Below are 27,226 nucleotides of genomic sequence, written 5' to 3' on the forward strand. Positions count from 1 at the left end.
TGTAAGTCACTCTGGATAAGAGCGTCTGCTAAATGACTTAAATGTAAATGTAAGATAAATTGGCATTCAACATGAAAGTTTGCCGACTCCTCGTGTAGCCTATTACCGGCAACTTCAGGAGAGTAATCGCAGAATCTGCGAAAGCCAGCAGAAACGGGATGAGAATAGTAGGGTCAGGTCGTTTTTCTTCTGGTTAATTAGATCTCTGGCGCCCTCGTGCAGCATCAACCTGTAAACTTTAAGCATCAGACAAGCTCAATGCCTGTAGTTGATTTTATTAAAACACATAGGGTGTCTATATGAAAAAATACACGTTTTAAAATTTCGCCCGTCCTATTTTTTTAGTCGGCGACAACCCTATTTATATACTTTACAGTTTACAATTGCACTTTCATATTAGTACATCATTTTGCATTATTTCAACTAACAATAGCCAGCTACCAAGTGGCTGGACCAGTTTTCCTCAAAAGTGAATGATGTCAAATTTTCTTTGCTAGCCAACCAATTAATGCCGCTATCAAGCCAATCTACTAAATGTACCTTGAATGGATCTGATCATTATTAGATTTAATCTAATTTCAATGCGACTGGTTAGTCAACATGCAATAATACCTTTATACTGCCACTGAGATTATTTGCATTGCTGGCTTCATTCAAAACTTTTGGTCAGATTTATTTTTTCAAGGGCCTATACATGAGGCCAACTTTACCATATGATAAAGTGTCCAATCAAAAACGCATATTTTGACCAGTGTTCAAGCCTCATGTCTCTGTCATAATCCGTTCAAAAATTATTGGAGTTTTTACCCTTGTAGGATGGCAAAAAAAATGGAGAGAAAAAATAAAATTGAACAGCATTGCGTCAGCTAGGCTGGATGCTGTGCTAGAATGAAGGCCATTATAAAATGGAGGCGTACTTATTCCCCTAGTGTCATTACTTTGTGTGAACGATATCGCTTAACTTTAAACAACCACTAGGCTACAAGGCCCCGACTTTATGGCTGTCGCAGATGCACCTCCCCCTACTTCCATCTACAGTCGGCTTCGTTTGTGCTCGAGCACACCCAGTGACCCCCAAACTGTAGTTGTCCAAACTTCATCTTTGTGAAGCTAGCCAAAATAGCGATTAGCGGTTCACCTTCAAAATAAAAGTACCCCATTAAAACTGCTGCAAACGGATACAAATAGTGGAATAATGCCATATTTGGAATAGACAATTCAAACAAGGTTGAAATGTTATATAAAATAAACCAAAGACAATAAGTAGGCTTGTTTATTTGACGACCCCCCCCCCCCCAAAAAACTAAAAAAAAAACTAAACGGATTGCATTGGGTGCATACTTATATGCACTGAATAGCAAGGGTAACACTTTTGTCTTTGACTCCAAAACTAACTAAAATAAAAACATAATGAATTACAGTATGAGTCAAAAGTTTGGACACCTACTCATTCCAGGGTTTTTCTTTGTTTACTATTTTTTACATTGTATAATAATAGTGAAGACATCAAAACTATGAAATAACATTTGGAATCATGTAGTAAGCAAAAAATATAATTTATATTTGAGATTCTTCAAAGTAGCCACCCTTTACTTTGATGACAGCTTTGCACACTCTTGGCATTCTCTCAACCAGCTTTATGGAGGTAGTCACCTCGAATGCATTTCAATTAACAGGTGCCTTGTTAAAAGTACATTTGTGGAATTTCTTTCCTTCTTAATGCGTTTTGAATCAATCAGTTGTGTTGTGACAAGGTAGGGGTGGTATACAGAAGATAGCCCTATTTGGTCCATATTATGGCAAGAACAGCTCAAATAAGCAAAGAGAAATGACAGTCAATCATTACTTTAAGACATGAAGGTCAGTCAATGCGGAACATTAAGAACTTTGAAAGTTTCTTCAAGTGCAGTCGCAAAAACCATCAACCGATGAAACTGGCTCTCATTGGGACCGCCACAGGAACTGAAGACCCAGAGTTACCTCTGCTGCAGAGGATAAGTTCATTAGAGTTACCAGCCTCAGAAATTGCAGCCCAAATAAATGCTTCACAGAGTTCAAGTAACAGACACATCTCAACATCAACTGTTCAGAGGAGACTGTGTGAATCAGCCCATCGTGGTTGAATTGAGGGAAAGAAACCACTACTAAAGGACACTAATAAGAATAAGAGACTTGCTTGGGCCAAGAAACACAAGCAATGGACATTAAACTTGTGAAAATCTGTCCTTTGGTCTGACAAGTCCAAATTAGATTTTTGGTTCCAACCACCGTGTCTTTGGGAGACACAGAGTAGGTGAACGAATGATCTCCGTATGTGTGGTTCCCACTGTGAAGCATGGAGGTGGTGTTGTGATGGTGCTTTGCTGGTGATACTGTCTGTGATTTATTTAGAATTCAAGGCACAATTAACCAGCATGGCTACCACAGCATTCTGCAGCGATACGTCATCCCATCCGGTTTGCGCTTAGTGGGACTATCATTTGTTTTTCAACAGGACAATGACCCAAAACACACCCCCTGGCTGTGTAAGGGATATTTGCCCAAGGAGGAGAGTGATGGTGCTGCATCAGATGACCTGGCCTCCACAATCACACAACCTCAACCCAATTGAGATGGTTTGGAATGAGTTTGACCAGAGTGAAGGAAGAGCAGCCAATGAGTGCTCAGCATGTGGGAACTACATGATTCCATATCTAATATTTCATAGTTGTCTTCACTTATTCTACAATGTAGAAAATACTAAAAATAAAGAAAAACCCTGGAATGAGTAGGTGTGTACAAACTTTTGACTGGTACTGTAAGTCAAAACTGTAACTCGGCCACTCAGGAAGATGGTAAGCAACTCCAGTGTATATTTGGCTTTTTGTGTTTTAGGTTATTGTCTTGCTGAAAGATGAATCCATCTCCCAGTGTCTGGTGGAAAGCAGACTGAACCAGGTTTTCCTGTAGGATTTTGCCTGTGCTTAGCTCCATTCTGTTTCTTTTTTATCCTGAAAAACTCCCCAGTACTTAACGATTACAAGCATACCCATAACCACCACTATCCTTGAACATATAAAGAGTTGTACTCAGTAATGTGTTGTATTGGATTTGCCTTAGGACAAAAAGTGAATTGCTTTGCGACATTCTTTTGCAATATTACTTTTGTGCCCTGTTGCAAACAGGATGCATGTTTTGGAATATTCTTATTCTGTACAGGCTTTCTTATCACTCGGTCATCGTTAGTTCTGTGGCGTAACTACAATGTTGTTGATCCCTCCTCAGTTCTCTCCTAACCACTGCCATTAAAACTAACTGTTTTAAAGTCACCATGGTGAAATCCCTGAACGATTTCCTTCCTCTTTGGCAACCGAGTTAGGAAGGACGTCTATCTTTGTAGTGACTGGGTGGATTGATACACCAACCAAAATCTAAATTAATAACTTCACCATGCTCAAAGGGATATTCAATGTCTGCATTTTACATTTTTACCCATCTACCAATAGGTGCCTTTTTTTGTGAGGCATTGGAAAACCTCCCTGGTCTTTGTGGTTGAATCTGGGTTTGAAATTCACTACTCGACTGAGAGACCTTACAGATAATTGTATGTGTAGGGTACAGAGATGAGGTACTTTTATTGCACAGTGTGAGTCCATGCAACTTATGTTACTTGTTCAGCTTATTTTTACTCCTGAACTTTAGGCTTGCCATAAAAGGGGTTAAATACTTAATTGCTCAAGACATTTCAGCATTTAATTGTTAATTCCACTTCGATATTAAATGGGGTCTTGTGTGTAGGCCAGTGACATCTAAATTGAATCCATTTTAAATTCAGACTCTAACACAACAAAATGTGTAAAAAATAAAGGGGTGTGAATACTTTCTAAAGGCACTGTATACAGTATGTGGCTATACATTGCATTTTAAAATGGACATGTACAGTGTGTAGTAATAGTATTTGAACGCAGGTCTGAAATACAGGACGCTATACCTCACCATCATAACACACAAAGAAGTTGAACCGGAAAGATGTAGAATACAGAAACGCAGGGTATAATTGATTAAGAACTCTAGTAGTACTATACAGTGCATTCGGAAAGTATTCAGACCCTTTCCTTTTTTCCACATTGTTACGTTACAGCCTTATTCTAAAATGGATGACATTTTTTCCCCTCAATCTACACACAATACCCCATAATGACAAAGCGAAAACAGGTTTTAGAAATGTTTTCAAATGTATTAAAAAAAAGCAGATACCTTACATAAGTATTCAGACCCTATGATATGAGAATCGAAATTGAGCTCAAATGCATCCTGTTTCCATTGACCATCCTTGAGATGTTTCTAGAACTTGATTGGAGTCCACCTGTGGTAAATTTAATTGATTAGATATGATTTGGAAATGCACACACCTGTCTATATAAAATGTCCCACAGTTGACAGAGCAAAAACCAAGGAATTGTCCGTAGAGCTTCGAGACAGGATTGTGTCGAGGCACAGATCTGGGAAAGGGTACCAAAACGTTTCTGCAGCATTGAAGGTCCCCAAGAACACAGTGACCTCCATCATTCCTAAATGTAAAAAGTATGGAACAACGGAAACTCTTCCTAGAGCTGGCCTTTGTCAAACTGAGCAATCTGGGGAGAAGGGCCTTGGTCAGGGAGGTGACCAAGAACCCAATGGTCACTCTGGCAGAGCTCCAGAATTCCTCTGTGGAGATGGGAGAACCTTCCAGAAGGACAACCATCTCTGCAGCACTCCACCAATCAGGCCTTTATGGTAGAGTGGCCAGACAGAAGCCACATGACAGCCTGCTTGGAGTTTTCCAGAAAAGGCACTTAAAGGACTCACACCATGAAAAACAAGATTCTCTGGGTCTGATGAAACCAAGATTGAACTCTTTGGCCTGAATGCCATGCGTCACCTCTGGAGGAAACCTGGCACGATCCCTACGGTGAAGCATGGTGGTGGTAGCATCATGCTGTGGGGATGTTTTTCAGCAGCAGGGACTGGGAAACTAGTCAGGATCGAGGGAAAGATGAGCGATCCAGTACAGAGAGGTCCTTGATGAAAACCTGCTCCGGAGCGCTCAGGACCTGACTGGAGCGAAGGTTCAACTTCCAACAGGACAACGACCCTAAGCACACAGCCAAGACAACGCAGGAGTGGTTTCAGGACAAGTCTCAATGTTCTTCAGTGACCCAACCAGAGCCCAGACTTGAACCTGATCGAACATCTCTGGAGAGACCTGAAAATAGCTGTGCAGCGACACTCCCCATCCAACCTGACAGCGCTTGAGAGGATCTGCAGAGGTGAATGGGAGAAACTTCACAAATACAGGTGTGCCAAGCTTGTAGCATCACACCCAAGTAGACTCAAGGCTGTAATCGCTGCCAAAGGTGCTTCAACAAAGTACCGATTAAAGGGTCTGAATACTTATGTAAATGTGATCAGGTTTTTTTTTTTTTATAGTCAAGGGGTCTGAATACTTTCCGAATGCACTGTACCTTGAAGGTTGTCTCCCTTCGCTCTCTTTACTACACTACATGACCAAATGTATGTGCACACATGCTCGTCGAACATCTCGTTCCAAAATCATGGGCATTAATATGGAGTTGGTCCTCCCTTTGCTGCTATAACAGCCTCCACTCTTCTGGGAAGGCTTTCCACTAGATGTTGGAACATTGCTGCGGGGACTTGCCTCCATTCAGCCACAAGAGCATTAGTGAGGTCGGGCACTGATGTTGGGTGATTAGGCCTGGCTCGCAGTCTGCGTTCGAATTCATCCCAAAGGTGTTCGATAGGGTTGGTCAGGGCTCTGTGCAGGCCAGTCAAGTTCTTCCACACCAATCTTGACAAACCATTTCTGTATGGACCTCGCTTTGTGCACGGGGCATTGTCATGCTGAAACAGGAAAGGGCCTTCCCCAAATTGTTGCCACAAAGTTGAAAAAGCAGAATTGTCTACAATGTCATTGTATCCTGTAGCATTAAGATTTCCCTTCACTGGAACTAAGGGGCCTAGCCCGAACCAAGAAAAACAGCCCCAGGACATTATTCCTCCACCAAACTTTACAGTTGGCACTATGCATTGGGGCAGGTAGAGTTCTCCTGGCATCCGCCAAATCCGGATTTGTCCGTCGGACTGCCATATGGAGAAGCATGATTCATCACTCCAGAGAACGCGTTTCCACTGCTCCAAAGTCCAATGGCTGCGAGCTTTACACCGATGCTTGGCATAGCGAATGATGATCTTAGGCTTGTGTGCGGCTGCTCAACCATAGAAACCCATTTCATGAAGCTCCCAACGAACAGTTCTTGTTGCTTCCAGAGGTGGTTTGGAACTCTGTAGTGAGTGTTGCAACAGAGGACAGGACATTGCTACATGCTTCAGCAGTCCCGTTCTGTGAGCTTGTGTGGCCTACCACTTCGCGGCTGAGCAGTTGTCGCTCCTAGACGTTTCCACTTCACAATAACAGCACTTCGTTTCCCGGGGCAGCTCTAGCAGGGCAGAAATTTGGTCTACTGACTTGTTGGAAAGGTAGGCATCCTATGACGGTACCACGTTGAAAGTCACTGAGCAGTTCACTAAGGCCATTCTACAGCCAATGTTTGTCTATGGAGATTGCATGCCTGTGTGCTCGATTTTATACACCTGTCAGCAACGGGTGTGACTGAAATAGCCGAATTCCATAATTTGAAGGTGTTTCCACATACTTTTGTATATATAGTGTGTTACAATGAGTGCTAAAAAAAATAATCCCACCAACACTCGCACTTAACTTTTTCTACTAGCAGACTTTGCTGATAACTACTTTGACAAATGTACTTACTAGGACAAAGCAATGTGGTCGTCTCCCCTAACCATCTTAAGATGAATGCACTAAGTCGCACTGGATAAGAGCATCAGCTAAATGACGTAAATGTAAATGCTCATCCCCAGTGAGGTCAAGGACAGGTGAAAATCCGCAAATAAGTACCCCAGTTACACCTAACTGGTTATCTACCCCTCCCCCTTGCCTGTGAAGCTTATTGTGGCCTGATGTCCCAAAGGGGACGACGACAATTAACTAACTGCAGGTTTACTAAGGACAGGTTAACTAAAGATTAAGGAAATTGCCTTTCTTTTACACACTTTAGATTAGACTTTTTTGGTCAGATTATTTGTTTTCCTCATGTCACCTTTCAGTTGTAATACTAACTTGTTTGGTTAGGTGGCAGAGAATACAGCCAGCCAACTTGGAAGTGAACCATGTAGCATAAGAAATGGTTTATCAATTTCATAGTAATTAATAGGTAGCATTGATAGTGACATTTTAATTAACGAAATGGACAAAAATAGTTCCTTTTTAATTTTATTACCCAAACAAAGAAAATCTGGATTTTTTAATTAACAATACAACAGTCTACCTATCCAGGATGAACAAAAAGAGAGAGGATAGGGGGTAGGAAAGGAGAGAGGGAGAGAGGGAAAGCGACAGTGTGGGGTTTGTGAGTGTGTCTGTGTGTGTCTGTCTGTACAAACCCCCATTAAAAAAAGGAATTGGAAAACTGAATATTGATATCTGCCCTCCAAAAATGAACATAAATCTTTCAACAAATCAACTACATCCAAGAAGATAAAGAGCAAGGGAATAGATGGATTGTGACAGAGCGATAGGGAAGGAGGAAAGGGAGTATTCTTAGTTTTCAAAGTCTTATAAAACGCTTGGCAGAAGATACTGTATACCATGTTAATCATCGTCACTGCTTACTAGATCTATTAGTTTAGAAACAATTTACCAGAAAACCAATAGTTTGCAATAAAAACCCCTTTCAACACACACACATATATACCTGGCCCCTGAAAACAGGGGAGTTAGAGTTGCCAAAGGAAAGGAAGGAAGGAATGGAGGAAGGAATAGAACAAAATAAAAAAAGATGGATGGAGTTTGTCGGTTGCCAGGTACGATATGCCCATTTTAATCAAGACACTCAATGCCTAATACAAACGCATGGGGGTGCTACCTCTATATACACATTGTATTGTATAGTGTGTGTGTGTGTGTGTGTGTATTTTTGTTTGAAAGAAAGATGAAGAGGAGTGACAGAGCGAAGATGAATGGGAGGAGAGGGTGATCGAATTGACAATGTTTTGGCAGTGTGTGTGTGTACGTGTCTGGTGGTATCGTTCAGTGGCGCCGTTTCTTCTTGCTGCTGGGGGGCGGGCCTGACGAGCGGCCCTTTCTCTTCCTATTGGCCGACGAGGTCTCCTCCGCGTCCTCATAGTGAGACTCTTTGTCCGCTGAGGGAGAGGGGGAAAGAGGGAGACGTGTCAATACCAAACAATTTGCAACCGATTTCACAGCCCCTTTTCATTATGTGAAGTGTGTCAACAACAAACATTAAAAAAAAGGTCGAAAGTGTCATGGGTCGTTGAATGAAGAATTTCCAACTCACATCGGATAACAAAGTATTATTTTCCAGTATTTCTCAGGCTTTTCTATACCAGGGACCAGCAATCAATAGTACCTCTTGTTTCAGGAACGGTAAGCTATGATTCTCTCCTTGGGGGGGGACCCCTTACATTAAAATGGGCATGTAGTAAAGTAGACTCACCTTTCCTGGCCTCCTCTTCCAACTCGTCCCAGTCTTTACCGCTCTCCTCTTCACTGCCCAGCGATGCACTGTAGTCTGAAATATACACACACACACAGTACTAAGTCTCTGTATGTGTTTGTATGCGTCTCAAACAGTGAGTCAACGCAAGTGATGCATGTGTCAGTAAATGTGTGCGTAACTCAACATGATGCGTTACCATTACCAGAGTCCTCGCTCTCTGAGTCATAGTCTTCATCGCTGTCTTCCTCCTCTGCCTCGCTCTCGTCTGCCGAGGGGTTGAATGTCTCATCTTCCCCCGACTCCGAGTCATCCTCCGCTCCCTCCCCCTGAAAGAGACAGATGTCAAACATCTTCATTTTAACACAACACTTCATGTTTTCTGTCTTGTAATAATAGCTCAAATCACACACACGCTCCATTCACACCAGTGTTCATTTCTTCAACAATAACGAAAATACTTGTCAACAACCTATTTTTCCTGATTGAAAACGAATGACGATAACAAGATGAGATGTCCTAGATAAATTTTTTTTTAAAGAATTACTTTTCATTTTAGTTGACGAAAATGTAACGAGAGTTCAATGTGAGACTAATGGACATTCAATTTGACATGAAGCTCCTTTTCATCCGTTTTGTCCAATCATAAGCATGCATCCCTTTGCAGAATATATAATGCAATCCTCTCATTGGCTGATAACGTCTTTCTGTTGAGCGGGCTGATTGAGAGTTGACCTGGCTCTCCCACACTTACAGCTCCCGGTCACTTCAAATCACTCTCGGACTCTTTTGAACTGGTGTTCAATTAGAAAACATGTCTTTAAAAATCGTTGCTTTCATATAAGCCATTTTTGCTCTGATAACATCACTCTACCATGTGCTCTGTTGTTATTAATGTGTGTTGTGGTTGCTTTTTTCCCCCGATTGGAAAAACAAATGCTTTTTGCTGAATAAAGTACAGTATTACTTCTGGCAGTGTTGGAAAGCTCATATTCTCCCCCCTCTGACAGTTATGATGGGGAGAAAATAAGAGCTAAATTGTTTAACCTGTAGGCTTTATGTCCTATATGGTTAATTATGGCTGGCATTGGTTACAATTTTTCCAGCTAAGGTATATGAGGCAATGGTAGTCCTAGTTGGACAAGGCTATTTGAAAGGACACATGATGCAAGTAAGAGGTCAATATTAATTATTTAATGGAAAAGATACACTGAATAAAATGTGACCAAAACTAGACCACAATTGTCCAGTGTGTCACCTGATCACTAAAACTAATGAAGGAAGCAATTACTAAAAATGTTACTATTAAGGCCTATATATATATATATATATATTTTTTTTTTTCAAATCAAATTTTATGTCACATGCTCCAAATACAACAAGTGTAGATCTTACCGTGAAATGCTTACTTAAAAGCCCTTAACCAACAGCACAGTTCAAGAAGAGCTAAGAAAATATTTACCAAATCAAATAAAGTAAAAAGTATAACAAGTAACAAATGAGGCTATATACAGGGGGGTACCGGTACCGAGTCAGTGTGCGGAGGTACAGGTTAGTTGAGGTAATTTGTAAATGTAGGTAGGGGTGAAGTGACTATTTTGAGACTAAGACTAAATCTAAAATAGCTGCCAAAATTAACATTGGCTGGCTCGCTCACACACATTCCCCTCACCTCACTCTCCGGGTCTAAAAAGGACCAGCCCCCCTGTTCAAAGAAGCCCTCTGGATCGTCCACTATAGTCTTCATGATCTTAGTCCAGTTCAGAGACTGGACCCCCTCTGTGTACTTGATATCACAGGAACTGGAGGGAAGACAGCACGAGGAGGGAGGGAGGGAGGGGGAGGGGGGGCAGAGAGAGACAGGTTTTTAAAGTAGTTATTCTTTTTAGGCGTAACACTTGGTAAAACACATATCAATTGAAAATCGAATTCCTTTCCCGAGAAACTCAGAAAAATTCATTCACAGTTAAAAGGGACAAGACTAAACCATTAAAATATGTTCATAAAGAGACGTATCGGTATATGACATTTAGCGGACACTTTAATCCAGAGCGTCTTACCGACGCGCTTACATTTTCGTATTGGTAACCCAAGTGGGAATCAAACCCACGGCTCGAGCATTGTGAGTGGCACACTACCGACAGCCACACAGAACCAGTTGACTTACTTGAGCCACTCCTTGATGGGGTCCAGTGAGTTAACGGGCACGGCGTTGATCATGGTGACCTTCTTGCTGTAGTCCTTGTAGACGATGACCACGTCAAAGTTCTTCAGGTGGAACTGAACACGCTCAAAATGAACCAGCTCCACCTCGTCCAGAGTCACCACGAACGGAGGCTGGAGATGGAAAGGAAGATAACGGGAGGAAAAGAGAAGAATATGTATACTGCTGAATGTCCCTTTTAGCCTCAACTTTAACCTACTGAGGATTTGATTCGATCTGTAGTAAAATATCTGCCTCAAGGTCTAGCTCTGGTGGAGAATGCAAGCAGTACTGCTAACAATATCAGTGAAGGTGAAGTATTGGTATTCATATGTGCTGTAGTATTAGTAGTAGTATTCATATGTGCTGTAGTATTAGTAGTAGTATTCATATGTGCTGTAGTAGAAGGCACTCACCCACTCAGTGGTGTTACACAGGGAGCTGGATGTGGGCTGCAGCAGGCAGGTACTCCTGTAGGGGGCACCCTGGAACCTGAACACACAAAACCATTCAGCAAATGTCCTCAACAAGTCTGATATTCTTCAAAACTTTAACACTGTTTTATACAGTTTATTACTTGAACACCCAACTCCGTGCTTCCCACCCCTAAAGCTAGAATCCTCAATTTAAACAATTACAAAGCGGGCATCCTCCTCTGTTTTAGTAAAAAGCTGAGGGATGGGCCTGGAGAAATGTAAACACCAGAGCTGAGCTATTAACCAAAATTTGAAAGTACTTGAATTCCATTTAGTTTGGTTGTTTTCTGAGCTCAACGCGCCGTTTCTCTACAGGACATATGAATACTACTACTACAGCACATATGAATATTATTACTACTACAGCACATGTGAATACTACTACTAAACATAGTTAAGTGCAGAAAACGTGGTAATTAACGACAATGACCAGAATCCATTGCGCCTACAGCTGCCTGTTTTCATTGGTTCTTGCCCAGGCAAGCAGACATGTAGAGTAACCACTCTCAAATTCATAAACAGAGCTAAAGATGCAAGGACTGACCATCCAAGATATCAAAATGATAGTTTTACACGTTTTGAGGCTATACAGCACGTTTACAAACACTGGAGTAAAACAAGCTTATATTTTAGGTTCTGATGGGACATATACAAGTTATATGGAGTAGCACACACACACCCCTACTCAGTGCCCCACCCTGCCAATATCCCTCAACTCTCCCTCCCATCCCCCCTCCATAATGATAATAATAAATGCCATGTAGCAGACACTTTTATCCAAAGTGACTTATAGTCATGCTTGCATACATTTGAAGTACATTTTACTCCAGCCCTCTCTTACCCATACACTTAGACGGCAGATCTTTGCATCTGTCCCATTATGGCGTCTGAGGACATGGGCAGTGCCATCGAGGCTATATCCATTTTGAAGTAGTCATTTTCTTCTTCTACTCCTATATGCGCTGGTAAACAAACTGAAAGGGTGCATACTGCCACCTGGAGTGTTTTTTAAAGGTATAAAGCCACGGTTGGTGATTTACTGCCTCCTGCAGTTTATGGAATGTTTGCTCACAAGTATAATTAAGTGGCTGACCCCAATAGGAAGTCGCACCCAGTTCACAACTTTAAAATGGTGGAAGTCCTCAAATGGCAATTAGTCCATGCAAAAAGGAGTTATTTCCAAGTAGCGATGTCATCTCTCTCTATGCTCTTACCCGAGGTCTCGGAAGGGCACTTCGAACTCCAGCTCCTCCTTGGTGAGGGTCTCCACCTTCTCGATGAAGTTCTTGAAGGCAGACTTGAGCTTGTGTCTCATCTCCCTCTCCATCTGCTCGGCGTACAGGTCGTCGCGGTCGTGCATGTGCTGGTGCTTGCCCAGGTCTGTGGTGATCTCACCCACCTCTGTGTAGAACTGTACATCCGTGTGACGCTTCTTACCAAACATGATGGCGTTCTGAAGGTGGACGAGGAGGATAAGTCAAAACGGACACACAAATATACACACACACACACACACCAAAATCAAGACCCCTCCAAGTGCCACCGGCAAAAGCATAGACCCAAATACCCACAGCTTGATTACAAACGCATACGAGATCAGACATGAACTAAGCCTAAGTTTATCGCAACACACAAACACAGGTAGGTACCTTGAGGTGGAAGTGCAACACGATGATCATCTCTCCGTCACACGGCTGGAAGAGGGAGTGTTTGATGTTGTTGTAGAGGATGTCCACTTTGTCCCCGCGGACGGACGTGAAGCGGAAACCTGGTCAGACATACACACGTTATTAACCAGGTTCGTTGAGTGATAATACATTCTTGTAATCTTTCCAGCAACAATCTGATCTCGGGGGAAAAATAAAAAATAAAAAAATAAAAAATTCCCCTACTACTCTCCTCCACTCCCTCGAGCCTAGAGTTCCAATTATACATGAACTCTTGCCCAAAGTCTCTTGGAGGGACTCACAATTACACTAATTTGAACTCTGCTCCATCCGCCCCTTTCCTCACCATTGGTATGGGCCTCCAGCGACCCCTGCATCCTCTTCTGGGCGATGTTGGGCCTGATGTAGAGGTCTTTGAGTTTGGGGTTGGAGCGGTTCAGGTTGATGACCAGCGAGTCCTGCTTGACGATGCCCTCCTTCTCCTTCTCCTCAGCCTCCCGGGTCTTGTAGCGCTTCTGCACCTCCTTGATGATGCGGAAGGCGTTCTGGAGGTTGGTGGACGGGACCGTTGGGTCGCCTGGCGCCTTGAGGTTCGACGCCCGGTACGTACTGCGGGGGGGGACAATGGTTAGACATAGCAGCAGTTGGACACAAAGATGAATACATCAAATACACGTACGTACACACAGGGTCTACCCAACCACCTGCTTTATATTTGATAGCAGTGAAACCTACTGCAGTAAATGGGTGCGCACATATGTTTAATGTCTTCTTACATTTCTTTGACGAAGGTGGCGTCAGGGTTGGGGAAAATGTTGCCCTCGTTGCGTCCCAGAGAGCTGCCGGGAACGTAGAAGTTTATCCTCAGGTAGGTCCAGTCTCCTTCCACCGACGAACTGATGTTCTACACACACACACACACACACACACACACACAGAAATGGCAAGTTTTTCCTCAGATCGGTGTAGTCTCAAATTCGGTCGAATTGTGTGTGAAAAGAGGTCACAGAAATCCAAATATGCATTTTGTGAGTGAATGAGTGAGTGCACGATATTAGAGTTTGTGTCAGGTACCTTGATGGTAGCGATATGGAAAGGGGTGGCGATGCCGAAGACAGGCATGACGACAGTCTCGTATTTCTTATCGATGAAGATCTTCATATCTCGAATGTCTTTCTCTCGAGGCATCTGAGAGCCGTTCTTGTAGGAGACATTGGACTTTCTGGACCTAGAGGATAAAGACACAGGGAAATACTTAATTTAATCATTCAATTCATTTGGTACCACCACACATTTTTGGAAAGTGCATTTACATAAAAACAGGGAGAAAGTGAAATCATTAATAATTTAATAATATAAATCATTAATTAAAAATGCTTTTAGACAGTCTGAAGCACACAGACTATGTTCCGAAAACTCAAATACAAAATGTTCTACCATAGGCCATTTAGACAAACATAACACCATATAAATCCCCATAACATACAGTAGGGGAAAAAAGTATTTGATCCCCTGCTGATTTTGTACGTTTGCCCACTGACAAAGAAAGGATCAGTCTATAATTTTAATGGTAGGTTTATTTGAACAGTGAGAGACAGAACAACAACAAAAATATCAAGAAAAACGCATGTCAGAAATGTTATAAATTGATTTGCATTTTAATGAGGGAAATAAGTATTTGACCCCCTCTCAATCAGAAAGATTTCTGGCTCCCGGGTGTCTTTTATACAGGTAATGAGCTGAGATTAGGAGCACACTCTTAAAGGGAGTGCTCCTAACCACAGCTTGTTACCTGTAAAAAAGACACCTGTCCACAGAAGCAATCAATCAGATTCCAAACTCTCCACCATGGCCAAGACCAAAGAGCTCTCCAAGGATGTCAGGGACAAGATTGTAGACCTACACAAGGCTGGAATGGGCTACAAGACCATCGCCAAGCAGCTTGGTGAGAAGGTGACAACATTTGGTACGATTATTCGCAAATGGAAGAAACACAAAAGAACTGTCAATATCCCTCGGCCTGGGGCTCCATGCAAGATCTCACCTCGTGGAGTTGCAATGATCATGAGAACGGTGAGGAATCAGCCCAGTACTACACGGGAGGATCTTGTCAATGATCTCAAGGCAGCTGGGACCATAGTCACCAAGAAAACAATTGGTAACACTACGCCGTGAAGGACTGAAATCCTGCAGCGCCCGCAAGGTCCCCCTGCTCAAGAATACATATACATGCCCGTCTGAAGTTTGCCAATGAACATCTGAATGATTCAGAGGACAACTGGTGAAAGTGTTGTGGTCAGATGAGACCAAAATGGAGCTCTTTGACATCAACTCAACTCGCCGTGTTTGGAGGACGAGAAATGCTGCCTATGACCCCAAGAACACCATCTCCACCGTCAAACATGGAGGTGGAAACATTATGCTAAGGGAGTGTTTTTCTGCTAAGGGGACAGGACAACTTCACCACATCAAAGGGACGATGGACGGGGGCCATGTAACGTCAAATCTTGGGTGAGAACCTCCTTCCCTCAGCCAGGGCATTGAAAATGGGTCGTGGATGGGTATTCCAGCATGACAATGACCCAAAACACACAGCCAAGGCAACAAAGGAGTGGCTCAAGAAGAAGCACATTAAGGTCCTGGAGTGGCCTAGCCAGTCTCCAGACCTTAATCCCATAGAAAATCTGTGGAGGGAGCTGAAGGTTCGAGTTGCCAAACGTCAGCCTCGAAACCTTAATGACTTGGAGAAGATCTGCAAAGAAGAGTGGGACAAAATCCCTCTTGAGATGTGTGCAAACCTGGTGGCCAACTACAAGAAACATCTGACCTCTGATTGCCAACACGGGTTTTGCCACCAAGTACTAAGTCATGTTTTGCAGAGGGGTCAAATACTTATTTCCCTCATTAAAATGCAAATCATTTTATAACATTTTTGACATGCGTTTTTCTGGATTTTTGTTGTTGTTATTCTGTCTCTCACTGTTCAAATAAACCTACTATTAAAATTATAGACTGATCATTTCTTTGTAAGTGGGCCAACGTACAAAATCAGCAGGGGATCAAATACTTTTCCCCCCCACTGTAATTCCCATCCTCATTTTTCCATCTCTCCCCAATTTATCATCTCTCCTCATCCCTCCATTCCAGTCCTTTATTAACTCTAACCAGTATCCTCCCATCTCCCTCCTTCCAAACATCATTCCATCACCTCCACTCCTCTTTTCCCTTGTTCACTCACTTCTGGACCTGTTGCTCTCCTTTCTGTTCCGTCAGACGTCGCTTGGCCTCCTCGTTCACCTGATTTGCCAGCTCCTTCTGGTGAGCCCGCCTCTTCTCCTCTGCCGTCATCTCGTTCTGACCAATCAAATGACAGTGTTCCTCACAGTCTGACCAATCAACAGCAGCCTTTATCTCATACACACAGAGTACAGTGAATTTCTCTCAAGAACACAGACAAACACACACCCTAGTCCTGTCCTGAAGTAAAGCTTGTCCACGTGCTCCCTTCCCCAGTAGCTCCTCTGCATCGTCTGCATCTTCCTCCTCATCCTCTTCCTCATCGTTCTGAGGAGAAAAGTTTTTTTTTTTAGATACATTTTTATTTTCCTTTATCAAACAATGAGTAAAATAACATTGCAAAAGTTTAAGAGGGCATAGAGCCCTAAAAGAAACATTTTAATATATGAAATAGATGTGTATCTTTCAGGATTGGAGAGGGACAGAGTGAAACAAGAATCCGAGAGAGACGGTGGTTATCTTTCATACCTTTAGGAAAATTCCAACGTTCTTTAACTTCTTCTTGACCGGTGTGAGAACTGTGGCGGGATCATCCTACAAGATACGCAGACATTTAAAATGCACACACACTGAATGTTAGGTGTTTTGATACTACTGTCAATGTGCTTATATCAGATATAAAAAATTATATTAACAGAACTATATGTTTGACTCTGTAAAAATTAAACAAAAGTGTGTGTGTACCGGTTTTACTATACTTCTGAGTACCAGAGGTCCTCACAAGAACAGTAAAGCAAGGAAAATTATAACAAGTGAGGATATGTTGACGGTCCTCACAAAAACAACGGCCATTTTAAGATTAGGGTTAGGAGTTAAGGAAAATAGGATTTTGAATGAGAATCAATTGTTGGTCCACAAATAGTCCTTACAAACGTCTGTGACCGCTACTTTGTTGAGTTGTACAGAGTCCTATGAACAGGGCATATTTCTTCTGCTCCCCCCATCCATCCCTCTCTCTCTCCTACCTCATTGATCTGTACAGAGTCTCCTATGAACAGGGCGTATTTCTTCTGCTCCTCCTTCTTCCCCTCCTTATTCACCAGGTCAGCGAAACCCAGGCTGATGCTCAGTACCATACCTAAAAACAGACATACGTAACGCACACAGTTATGAAAGCGTCCGCTCCACACACACACACACCACGTAAAATTGCCTTTGTCTGAGACACACTGACACAATACCATGCCTACAAAGTAACCTACTCCTACTCAGTAAGGCAGTACAGTGACTTGACTTTTCTCACCTTTCTTCAGTTTGTACTGGTTCTTGCTGTTCAGGACCAGGGAGCCCTCTCTGAACTCAATCCCCATGGCAAACCTACAACAGGGAGAGAGAGGGGCCGCACAATAAACAAATGGGCACATGGGGAGCCTGTGTCAGAAGTTAAGAATGTGTGGTTGTGTGTGAGAGAGAAAGAGACAAAGAGTGAGTGAGAGTGTGCGCGAGCGAGAGCAAACGGGGACGTGTCGCGGCCTACCCTAGGTTCTTGGTGAGTTTGGCCGCCAGGTCTGGTTTCTCCTTCTTAACGTAGTTCAGCACGGCATTGTACGCGTCGCAGATTTTCACACCTAGAAAAGAATAAAGAAAAGGTTAGGTTACGGCAACCACGTGTACCCTATCCCGCAAACACACTCCCTCTCATCTACAGCCCCTCTCTCCCCTCGAGGTGTTTGAGCAGCGCCAAGCTGATGTCCTGCATCTCCCCCATCACACACACACACACTCCCTCCATCCTTCACCCACCATGTTTGAGCTCTTTGAGCAGCTCCTCCTCCACCTGTAGCAGGAAGCTGTAGTTGTCCTGCATCTCCTGTGGGGGGTCCACCATTAGGGTCCGGACCAGGTTGGAGCAGTAGGACTTGTAGCGGATGCCCATGGCACACGTGATGGCCCCGAAGTGCATGTGATTCTTGTCACTGTCATAGGGAGTTATAACAGATGTATACAATAATTATAATGGGGGTATAATGGGTTAATAGAGGTTATAATGTTTTAGAAAAAGGAGTCTGCTGTGACAGGTTATGTACAATTTGATACAGTTTCTTGGGTCTTTCTGGTCAAGAAAAGGGGATAAAATGAAAGATTGACGACTTCGCAGTCACAAGTCAGTTAAGCAGTAAACTGACGATCGATCGTAGTAAAAAAGGCAACCCCATGGAAACGGTCGTTCACTCTAGACATCGCCATGGAAACGGCCATTACCTGACGACACTGAACTTGAGGCTGTAGTTGCCCCCGCTCTGTATAATAGGGGGGTAACACATCTCCACTGTCGAGGGGTCCGCTCCCCCGAGGTACTTCTTCTCCTCGATGGCCTTCTCCACAGACTCAGCCAGCTTACTGTGGCGCACCTTCTGTTAGGGCAGACAGATGGGGACACACTGTTAACAAAGGAAAGGAATGGAATCGATTCAAAACAATTTGGACGTAAACTGTGACGCTTACATCTATGTTTGCTGTATGATGTTCTTTCAGGCCAGTCTAGCCCGGTTCCAATACTTTGAAAATGCATCCTTTCTTCCTAATTTGAAAGATAGCACTGATCTGACATGACTCGATTGGTGAAAGCTGGTGTTGGGTCAGTGATTACTCCATGGGAGAAAGGAAGGTAGGGAGAAAGGAAAAAAGAAAGGAAGGATTTTAAAAGTACTCAAACAGGACCTAGATCTTCTCTTGTGTCCTTCCTTACCTCATCTGCGTCTACGATCTCCATGACCCTCTCCTTGAAGAACTTAGAGTAGACCTCGCTGGTGACGGCTGCAGCTTTCTTCATCAAAGCCAGCTCCCCATCCTCCTTCACAGCCATGGTGTAGGCCACTACCGCACTGATGTCCACCTGGGGGAAAAAGACGGGGCGGAAGGTGTTAAACTATATGAGGATCCACAAACCAATGAGTAGCTACTTGTACATTACATGCGTACAAGCACGTCACAGACATATCCCTGGGTCGGATTTTCGGCCTGCTAACACACACCCCATCATCCCTCCTTTCTCTCACCTTCTCCAGGCCCTCAGCAGTGATCATGTCATTCCAGCTCTTCATGTATTCTCCGGGGAACTTGTCCTTGCTGAACACACCTACAGTCTTGCCCTCCTTACTGGCCCTGATCGCCTCCATCATCTTCTCAAAGTTAGCCTTGTTGCTTTCGTTCTGAGGGGCGGGAGAGAGAGAGGTTTTGAGTGTTATACCAACAGGCTTGAACACATTCATGTGAGCGAGTGAGCATACTCACACAGGCTTTCCCCTCACGCAAAAACACAAGCGCTCACAAACATGAGCTGACAAGGTCTCGCTCTCACACAACTTTGCAACTACAAATGACTAATGAGACTTGAACAACCACGCGGACTCGATGTGTCACACATTACAAAAGGACAGGCATGTTGGGGAAAAGACGCGTCAACACTGACAATCAGTGATAGACCATCCCGAGTCTACCAAGCGGTGCTTACCTTTTCCCTGACGAGCAGCGTGATTGGTGGAACCCCATTGGCGTTCTCGTTGCCCTTGGTGACAGCCACCTGTTTAAGGAACTCCACCTTCTTCTTGCTGGCCAGGAAGATGATCTTAGACTCACAGAACACCATGATGGTGTCGGTTAGCTCATAGCCAAACAGCCATGTCTTCAGAAAAGAGGAAGGGAAGAGAGGAGGAGGAGAGCATACATGTTATTCTCTGAAACGGTTGCTGATGCTAGAGTAGGGCTGGGCGATTACGGCCTAAAAATCATATAGATTTTTTCCCCCCAAACTTGTCGTTTAATGTTCTCTCGAAATAAGCTTTGTCGTACAATTAAAGGTCAAATACACTGCATTTCAAACAGTCAGGAACAACCTAATGAATTCAGGGCTTGCGAAAATTCTATCTAGGCTAAATATAAGCCTTCCACAACCATAAGACCCACTTTTTGTAAACATTTACCAGAACCATGCATAATGGACATTCACTAATAATGACTTATGTTCTTGTAGCAGGCATTTTAGACAATGAACACAGCTCTCAAACAGGTAGCCTAGTGGTTAAGACCGTTGGGCCAGTAACCGAAAGGTTGCTGGTTCGAATCCCCGATGTTGTGTAGCACACGCCAGATGATCTAGTTACAGTATGAAATTCACAAATAAATGTTTGCCAGCTAGATACCCTAGAACTATTAAGTGAAATGTCTAAAATGTGCGAAATGCTCCGCATTTGTGCATTTGGATTGATAGCCAACTTGAATTATCTAACAGTGCTTAGCTTCTTCCAAAATCAAGCTTTGTTTGGTAACAGCAGAGAATCCCCTACTGGATCAAGAGTCTTGCTGTCTAATATTTGTTTTGTGTGTGCAGCAAACTGTGCTTTTTTATTTACTTGTATAACTTTGAGCTGGGATGTCTGTCCTGCAAATACTTTAGGTCAGAGACAAGTGAAATGCAACAACCTCTCCCTCAACGTGAGCAAGACTAAGGAGCTGATCGTGGACTACAGGAAAAAGCGGAACGAACAGGCCCCCATTAACATCGACGGGGCTGTAGTGGAGCGGGTCGAGAGTTTCAAGTTCCTTGGTGTCCACATCAACGAACTATCATGGTCCAAACACACCAAGACAGTCATGAAGAGGGCACGACAAAACCTATTCAGGAGACTGAAAAGATTTGGCATGGGTCCCCAGATCCTCAAAAGGTTCTACAGCTGCACCATTGAGAGCATCCTGACCGGTTGCATCGTCGCCTGGTATGGCAACTGCTCGGCATCTGACCGTAAGGCGCTAGAGGGTAGTGCGAACGGCCCAATACATCACTTGGGCCAAGCTTCCTGCCATCCAGGACCTATATAATAGGCGGTGTCAGAGGAAAGCCCATAAAATTGTCAGAGACTCCAGTCACCCAAGTTATAGACTGTTTTCACTGCTACCGCACGGCAAATGGTACTGGAGTGCCAAGTCTGGGACAAAAAGGCTCCTCAACAGCTTCTACCCCCAAGCCATAAGACTGCTCAATAATTCATAAAATCGCCACCGGACAATTTACATTGACCACCCCCCCCCCCCTTTTGTACACTCGCGTTTGTTTGTTACTTATGCATTGTCACTTCGCCCCCACCTACATGTACAGATTACCTCAACTAGCCTGTACACTGACTCGGTACTGGTGACCCCTGTATATAGCCTCGTTAATGTTATTGTGTTACTTTTATTATTACTTTTTATTTTAGTCTACTTGGTAAATATGTTCTTCTTCTTGAACTGCACTGTTGGTTAATTACTTGTAAGTAAGCATTTCACGGTAGTCTACACTTGTTGTATTCGGCGCATGTTCAAATCGTTAGCATTTAGTTAGCATTCTCTATGGGATTTTACATGTAAGCATTGCTACCCTTTGGATTATAAAGGCTCAGCAGGGGTTGGAGAGAGAAAAAAAAAGAAAAAAAGCCCATTGTGTTCAGTGCCGTTATTACAGTACATCCCTGTATGGCACAAAGTCGGTATGAAGGTATGAGAATCTGGATTCCGCCCAAGCCTCGTTCAGATGTTGATATCAAATGGCCTGCCTTATTTTTTCCTTATATAAATTGTTTTTAATACTTATTGCACATATATAAAAACACAGACTCGACAGCTAGTATAACAGTCTTTAGCTAAAATGCTGCTAGCTGCACGTGGTACCGCAATGCCACAAACTGAGCATACATTTTCCAGAATCAATGTTCATTGATACTCCCATTTTAGTGGTGTCGGGCTCTGCGCGCAATTTGAGGAGTTGAGACAAAGGGTATCATTAGAAAGGTTAACTTCTCTATTACAGTGAAATAATGTCTCAATGTCTTTCGGTGTCCATATGACCCCTTCTGTTGGACTAAATCTCAAATGTAAATAGTGAGTTGAAACCGCTTGTCAGAGAGGAAGAAGTGATCTCGCCATCTTTGTTGTTGTAAGTGGCAGGCAGAGGGGCTTGGTGTGTGTGTGTAAACAGAGAGGAAGAGCCGAAGCGAGAGGTTTCACGCTTGCCAAAATCTGTCAAAAATAAACCCTATGCATTAATGAGTTTATTTTGGATCTAAGCTTGTCTGCCTTGCCACCGTCGGGACGACTCCAATTGTTAGGGCAGAGACATGAGACATGAGCATCTCATCGTTATATAGAGATATCTGGTGTAAATGGGAATGTGCAAAGAGCACACAAGGAGCGAAGGAGACGAGACCAAAAAGACGACAAGAGGTCAAACGCTCATTAAAACAACAATATTGTAGAAAAAGTTCAAGTAGAATTAATCAAATGATTGAGATATATATAGATATATATATATCTATATATATCTCAATCACAATCAATCACCCAGCCTTATGCTTGAGTGTAAACTAGCTATGTTTCTTCATTAGACAAGTCATAACACACATGTAAATGTGCGTGAGCTCACGCACACACGATTTGAAGTCAGACTGTGCAACAAGTTGCCAAGGAGCCATATTTTCCTGACCGGACCCAAATGACTCCAGGCCCCAGCTACAGCCTACAATTGGGGTCCAGAGTTTTCCCTGATCAGCTCACAGTTAGGAATAACTCCAAGATAGGGGTAAGGTTCATGAGTTTTACCTGCAGGGCAGTGGATTTGGCGTATACAATCTCCTCGTCCACACCAACAGAGACCACCATGGCATCCACTTTGCCAAACTCATCTTCTCCTTTCTGATAGAGAAAAATAACAAAATAGATACTTGATTAATAATACAGGAATGTTTTACATAGTTCTAACTAAGTCAACCAATGAGCAAAAAAGGTACAGCTAGCCACAGTTGTGAGTTTTGGTTGACAAGTTGCTGGTTGTTCTTTTTGAGTGCAGTTTAGTATGGAAAAGTTGCTAGTAAGCTACAACCTAGCTAGCTAACCAGTTAAGAACAAACTGAAGTTGATAGCCATCTATTGCTATAGACAGTAGTATCTCAATGTAGCTAGAGAGAAGGTTGCTAGTTAGCTAGCTTGGTTGGCATTCAAATGCAGGGGATGAGCTTAATCATAAATAACCAAAAATAATAAAAGTGCACTGTGCACGTAACAAATCAATGCCTTCGCGCGATTTAAAAAAAAAAAGCTAGCTATCGCGCTAGCTTGAACATGTCCAGCTTTCTGATGTTCGATAGTTGCAGGACCGGCACCAGAACGAATCAGTTGGATGGGCATTGACCTTTTTTAAATGGGTTTTATAGTAAAGACATAATTTAACTGTAAAAATGTATTACGTTTTAATGTGGCATGAACACAACTAGTCGTGATGTTTTCACCTGATTGTCAAACTAATCACTTTAAAAAGCAGGTTACCTTTGCACGTTCGTAAAAAATAATTCCAGCATCCGAAGAGTGGCTGAAACTATCTCACCAGAGAAAGCATCCAAGGGAGCGAAACACGCCCCTCTGTTTTACTATAAATAGCCCATGTATCTGATGCTGTCTGGTCAAAAAGAGTACGTCATGCCACACTCTTTTTGTCCACACAGCATCAGGCTACACATTGAAACAGAGGGCCGCTGTTTCGCTCGCTCAGATTAGGGAAGTCGAATGAATGGGCTGCTGCACAGTCACTATGGGAGCTCTTTCTAGAGCCCCTGGTTAAAATTGTGCATAAGAGCATCTCTAAAATGGTTAACCTAGTGAGAAATGTGATTATTGAAATAAATCTGAGAGTTTGCTTTATTTACTATCATCCAAAATTAAGATAATAATTTTGCCGTGGGCCTCCCTAGTGGCGCAGTGGTCTAAGGCACTGCATCACTACAGACCGTGTTGCAGCCGACCGGGAGAACCATGAGGTGGCGCACAATTGGCCCAGCGTCGTCCGGGTTGTCCTTGTCCCATCGCGCTCTAGCGAATCCTGTGGCGGGCCAGGCACAGTACACGCTGACACAGTCGCCAGGTGTACGGTGTTTCTTCCGACACATTGGTGCGGCTGGCTTCCGGGTTAAGCGAGCATTGTGTCAAGAAGCAGTGCAGCTTGGCGGGGTCATTTCGGAGGACGCACGGCTCTTGACCTTCGCCTCTCCTGAGTCCGTACCGGACAAGGACAAGACTAACTACCAATTGGCTATCACGAAATTGGGGAGAAAAAGGGGTACATTTATTATTAATAAATAAATAAAAAGAAAATACTTGTTTTTTTGCCATGTGTAATGCATGTATATTGTAACGACCCTGGGTTTATAAGCGCGGAAATCGACTCTGCCGCTCGAGCATGCTTTTACGGCACAGTCGATAGCGCGCTGGACTTCGGGCTAGAAGGTCGAGGGTTCGAGACCTGCTCCCTGCTTGCTGTTTCATTACAATATTATGCTACTTTCCATGTCGACAGCACGTGTTACTACATTACACAATGGGGGGTAATTACACATTATTGATTACCTCAGATTGGTGATGTTAGTATAAAATGTTAAGTCAACACAATTATACAAGATCAATTGCTTAAAACAAATAAATATTGGGTTAGGGTTAGGGATGAAATCAACATCCGCCATTACAAAATATAGATATAAGCCAACACCTTGTTCTATTTCAGTGTGATATCGAGAGTTCCTCTGTCCAGTGTCTGTTCTTTTTCCCATTTTAATATTTTATTTTTAATTGGCCAATCTGAGATATGGCTTTTTCTTTGCAACTTTGCCTAGAAGGCCAGCATCCCAGAGTCGCCTCTTCACTGTTGACGTTGAGACTGGTGTTTTGCGGGAACTATTTAATGAAGCTGCCAGTTGAGGACTTGTGAGGCGTCTGTTTCTCAAACTAGACACTCTACTGTACTCGTCCTCTTGCTCAGTGGTGCAACGGGGCCTCCCACTCTTTCTATTCTGGTTAGAGCCAGTTTGCGCTGTTCTGTGAAGGGCGTAGTATACAGCGTTGTACGAGATCTTCAGTTTCTTGGCAATTTCTCACATGGAATAGCCTTAATTTCTCAGAACAAGAATAGACTGACGAATTTCAGAACAAAAGTTATTTGTTTCTGGCCATTTTGAGCCTGTAATCGAACCCACAAATGCTGATGCTCCAGATACTGAACTAGTCTATTTGAAGGCAAGGTTTATTGCTTCTTTAATCAGAACAGTTTTCAGCTGTGCTAAGAATTGCAAAAGGTCTTTCTAATGATCAATTAGCCTTTTAAAATAATAAACTTGGATTAGATAACACAACGTACCATTAGAACACAGGAGTGATGGTTGCTGATAATGGGCATCTGTACGCCTATGTAGATATTCCATTAAAAATCAGCAATTTCCAGCTTCAATAGTCATTTACCACATTAACAATGTCTACACTGTATTTCTGATCAATTTGATGTTATTTTGACGGACAAAAAAAAAAGTTTTTCTTTCAAAAACAAGGACATTTTTAAGTGACCCCAAACAAAGTTTATATTCAAGTTTTTAATATATCAAACTGTTTCTGCATATTTGGTATTAGGAATATAAATGGGGCTTTCAACATTAATTTCCAATGGGGTATTGTAATAAAATTAAAATAAATTAAAATCAGGTAACAGCTGCTGAATGAGATGTATAATTTTTTTATATACCAGACATCTCCAACACGGGTTTGCCCTGCCTTCTCAGATGCTTTATCTGGGATTGATGTGTCTTTCAGGGAGTGTCTCAGTCAAAGAAATTATCAATATTGGAATATTTTATTTGGATGGGCAAGGAGCTACGGTAGGGCGGGCCATGCCCCCTAAGGCCCGCCCTGGATAGTTGCTGGCTGGCTAGCTAGCTAGCATGTTTACTGATGCTAGTTAGCCATGTGAACAAGAAGCAACTAGTTAGTGAAGATAACCATTGTCAAAGTATTTTGGTGCCAATTTTAGATGTGCAACGCAGAATAGTAATTCATAATTTGCTAGCTAGCTAACGCTGGCTAGACTGGCAACGAGCTAAAGTGATTGTGCCACACACAGTGCCAGATACTGGTAACTGACTGGCTGGCTTAGCTAGCTACGCTAATGAATAGATAACTGCCTGACATGGTGAATAATATAACAATGCAGAATAAGTGGCAATGTTGTAGTTATAATTTTTAGGATGTGTAAGATCTCCTGAATGTATTAAATCCACAATAGTGTTTCATGCATGTAAGTCTACCTATATAATCAAAGTGAGGCCTTCCGCTCATTGTTGGGTGCTTTTTGCGCTTCTGTGCAACACCACCATGGCACTCACTCATGCCGAAAACAAAGTCAACCACGCACTTCAGAAACGCGGCTATCGGCGAGTATCAGTATCTAAGCTAGAGCATGATTTTACGAGTTTTACCCACACCTATACACAAAAATGATCGTTTCAAACGTGCCGTTTACCTTCCAATTGCCATATAAGCGCTTGATTCGGCGGTAGTACGCTTCCTTGTCCAAGTTTACCGCCATAGTGAGTCTTCTGCACCTTCAAACTTCAGCTCCTGGCTTCTCAGAGTAGCACAGGCCGGATGAGTGTTTGCTGTTTCACGCACTTTCCACGCCTCAAAACCTCTCTATCAAAAGACACTCTTGCTTCCTCCTCGATGTATGGACGATTGTTACGTTCAATTCTTCCCAAGATGTGCCTCTATGGCTATGTTGCTCAATTAAAAAAAATCGCCAACAAATGTTTACATTAAATACGCGTTTTGTTACAAAAAAGATATTTCGAGTAAAAATGTGAAATTCATAATTTTTCTTGAGATGAATAATTGCATAACATCTAGCTGTTTGTTATCCACACTGGTGCCACGCATAAACGACTCGATTATAATTGATACCCCCCACCTTCTCCGTTTTCTCCTCCTTCTCTCTCCCTCCCTCTTCTTGCAGTCTGTCGAGCACTTTACGTGTCAGATAGGTCAATTCCAATACTCAGCCTATATCTGGCAAGCACATTATTTGGATAAAATAATGCGACATGTTTATTATAACGGTGCTCTAGTTTATATGACACACACGCAATCTTGGTTTGCTTCTGTTTTCCTCTGGACCGCCTGGATTTCTATCTTTATTCGATGTATAAAAAAATAATATCAGTGTAT

The 27,226-nt window shown here is 42.8% G+C and overlaps 1 protein-coding gene across 2 annotated transcripts; it reads right to left on the minus strand.

Annotated features, from left to right (window-relative positions):
- Positions 1 to 7,320: 7,320 nt before the first annotated feature.
- Positions 7,321 to 26,987, minus strand: LOC115198532 (FACT complex subunit SPT16). 2 transcript variants are annotated; one of them, XM_029760521.1, is made up of 24 exons: positions 26,526 to 26,987; positions 22,793 to 22,885; positions 19,674 to 19,844; positions 19,219 to 19,371; positions 18,909 to 19,055; positions 18,422 to 18,573; positions 17,963 to 18,135; positions 17,697 to 17,787; positions 17,463 to 17,536; positions 17,185 to 17,297; positions 16,688 to 16,753; positions 16,388 to 16,486; positions 16,161 to 16,276; positions 13,997 to 14,150; positions 13,699 to 13,826; positions 13,269 to 13,531; positions 12,905 to 13,023; positions 12,470 to 12,708; positions 11,196 to 11,271; positions 10,744 to 10,913; positions 10,249 to 10,378; positions 8,782 to 8,905; positions 8,577 to 8,651; positions 7,321 to 8,262 (listed from the first exon to the last, which is right to left on the minus strand). In XM_029760521.1, the coding sequence occupies exons 1-24, from the start codon at positions 26,589 to 26,591 to the stop codon at positions 8,150 to 8,152; spliced, it is 3,105 nt and encodes a 1,034-aa protein (XP_029616381.1). In that variant the 5' UTR covers positions 26,592 to 26,987; the 3' UTR covers positions 7,321 to 8,149. The 2 variants fall into 2 exon arrangements, with proteins under 2 accessions (XP_029616381.1, XP_029616380.1); XM_029760520.1 differs by having other exon boundaries at positions 8,776 to 8,905; positions 26,526 to 26,986.
- Positions 26,988 to 27,226: the final 239 nt, after the last annotated feature.

This window comes from Salmo trutta, chromosome 8 (genome assembly GCF_901001165.1).
Source record: "Salmo trutta chromosome 8, fSalTru1.1, whole genome shotgun sequence".
In the NCBI taxonomy this organism is placed as follows: domain Eukaryota; kingdom Metazoa; phylum Chordata; class Actinopteri; order Salmoniformes; family Salmonidae; genus Salmo; species Salmo trutta.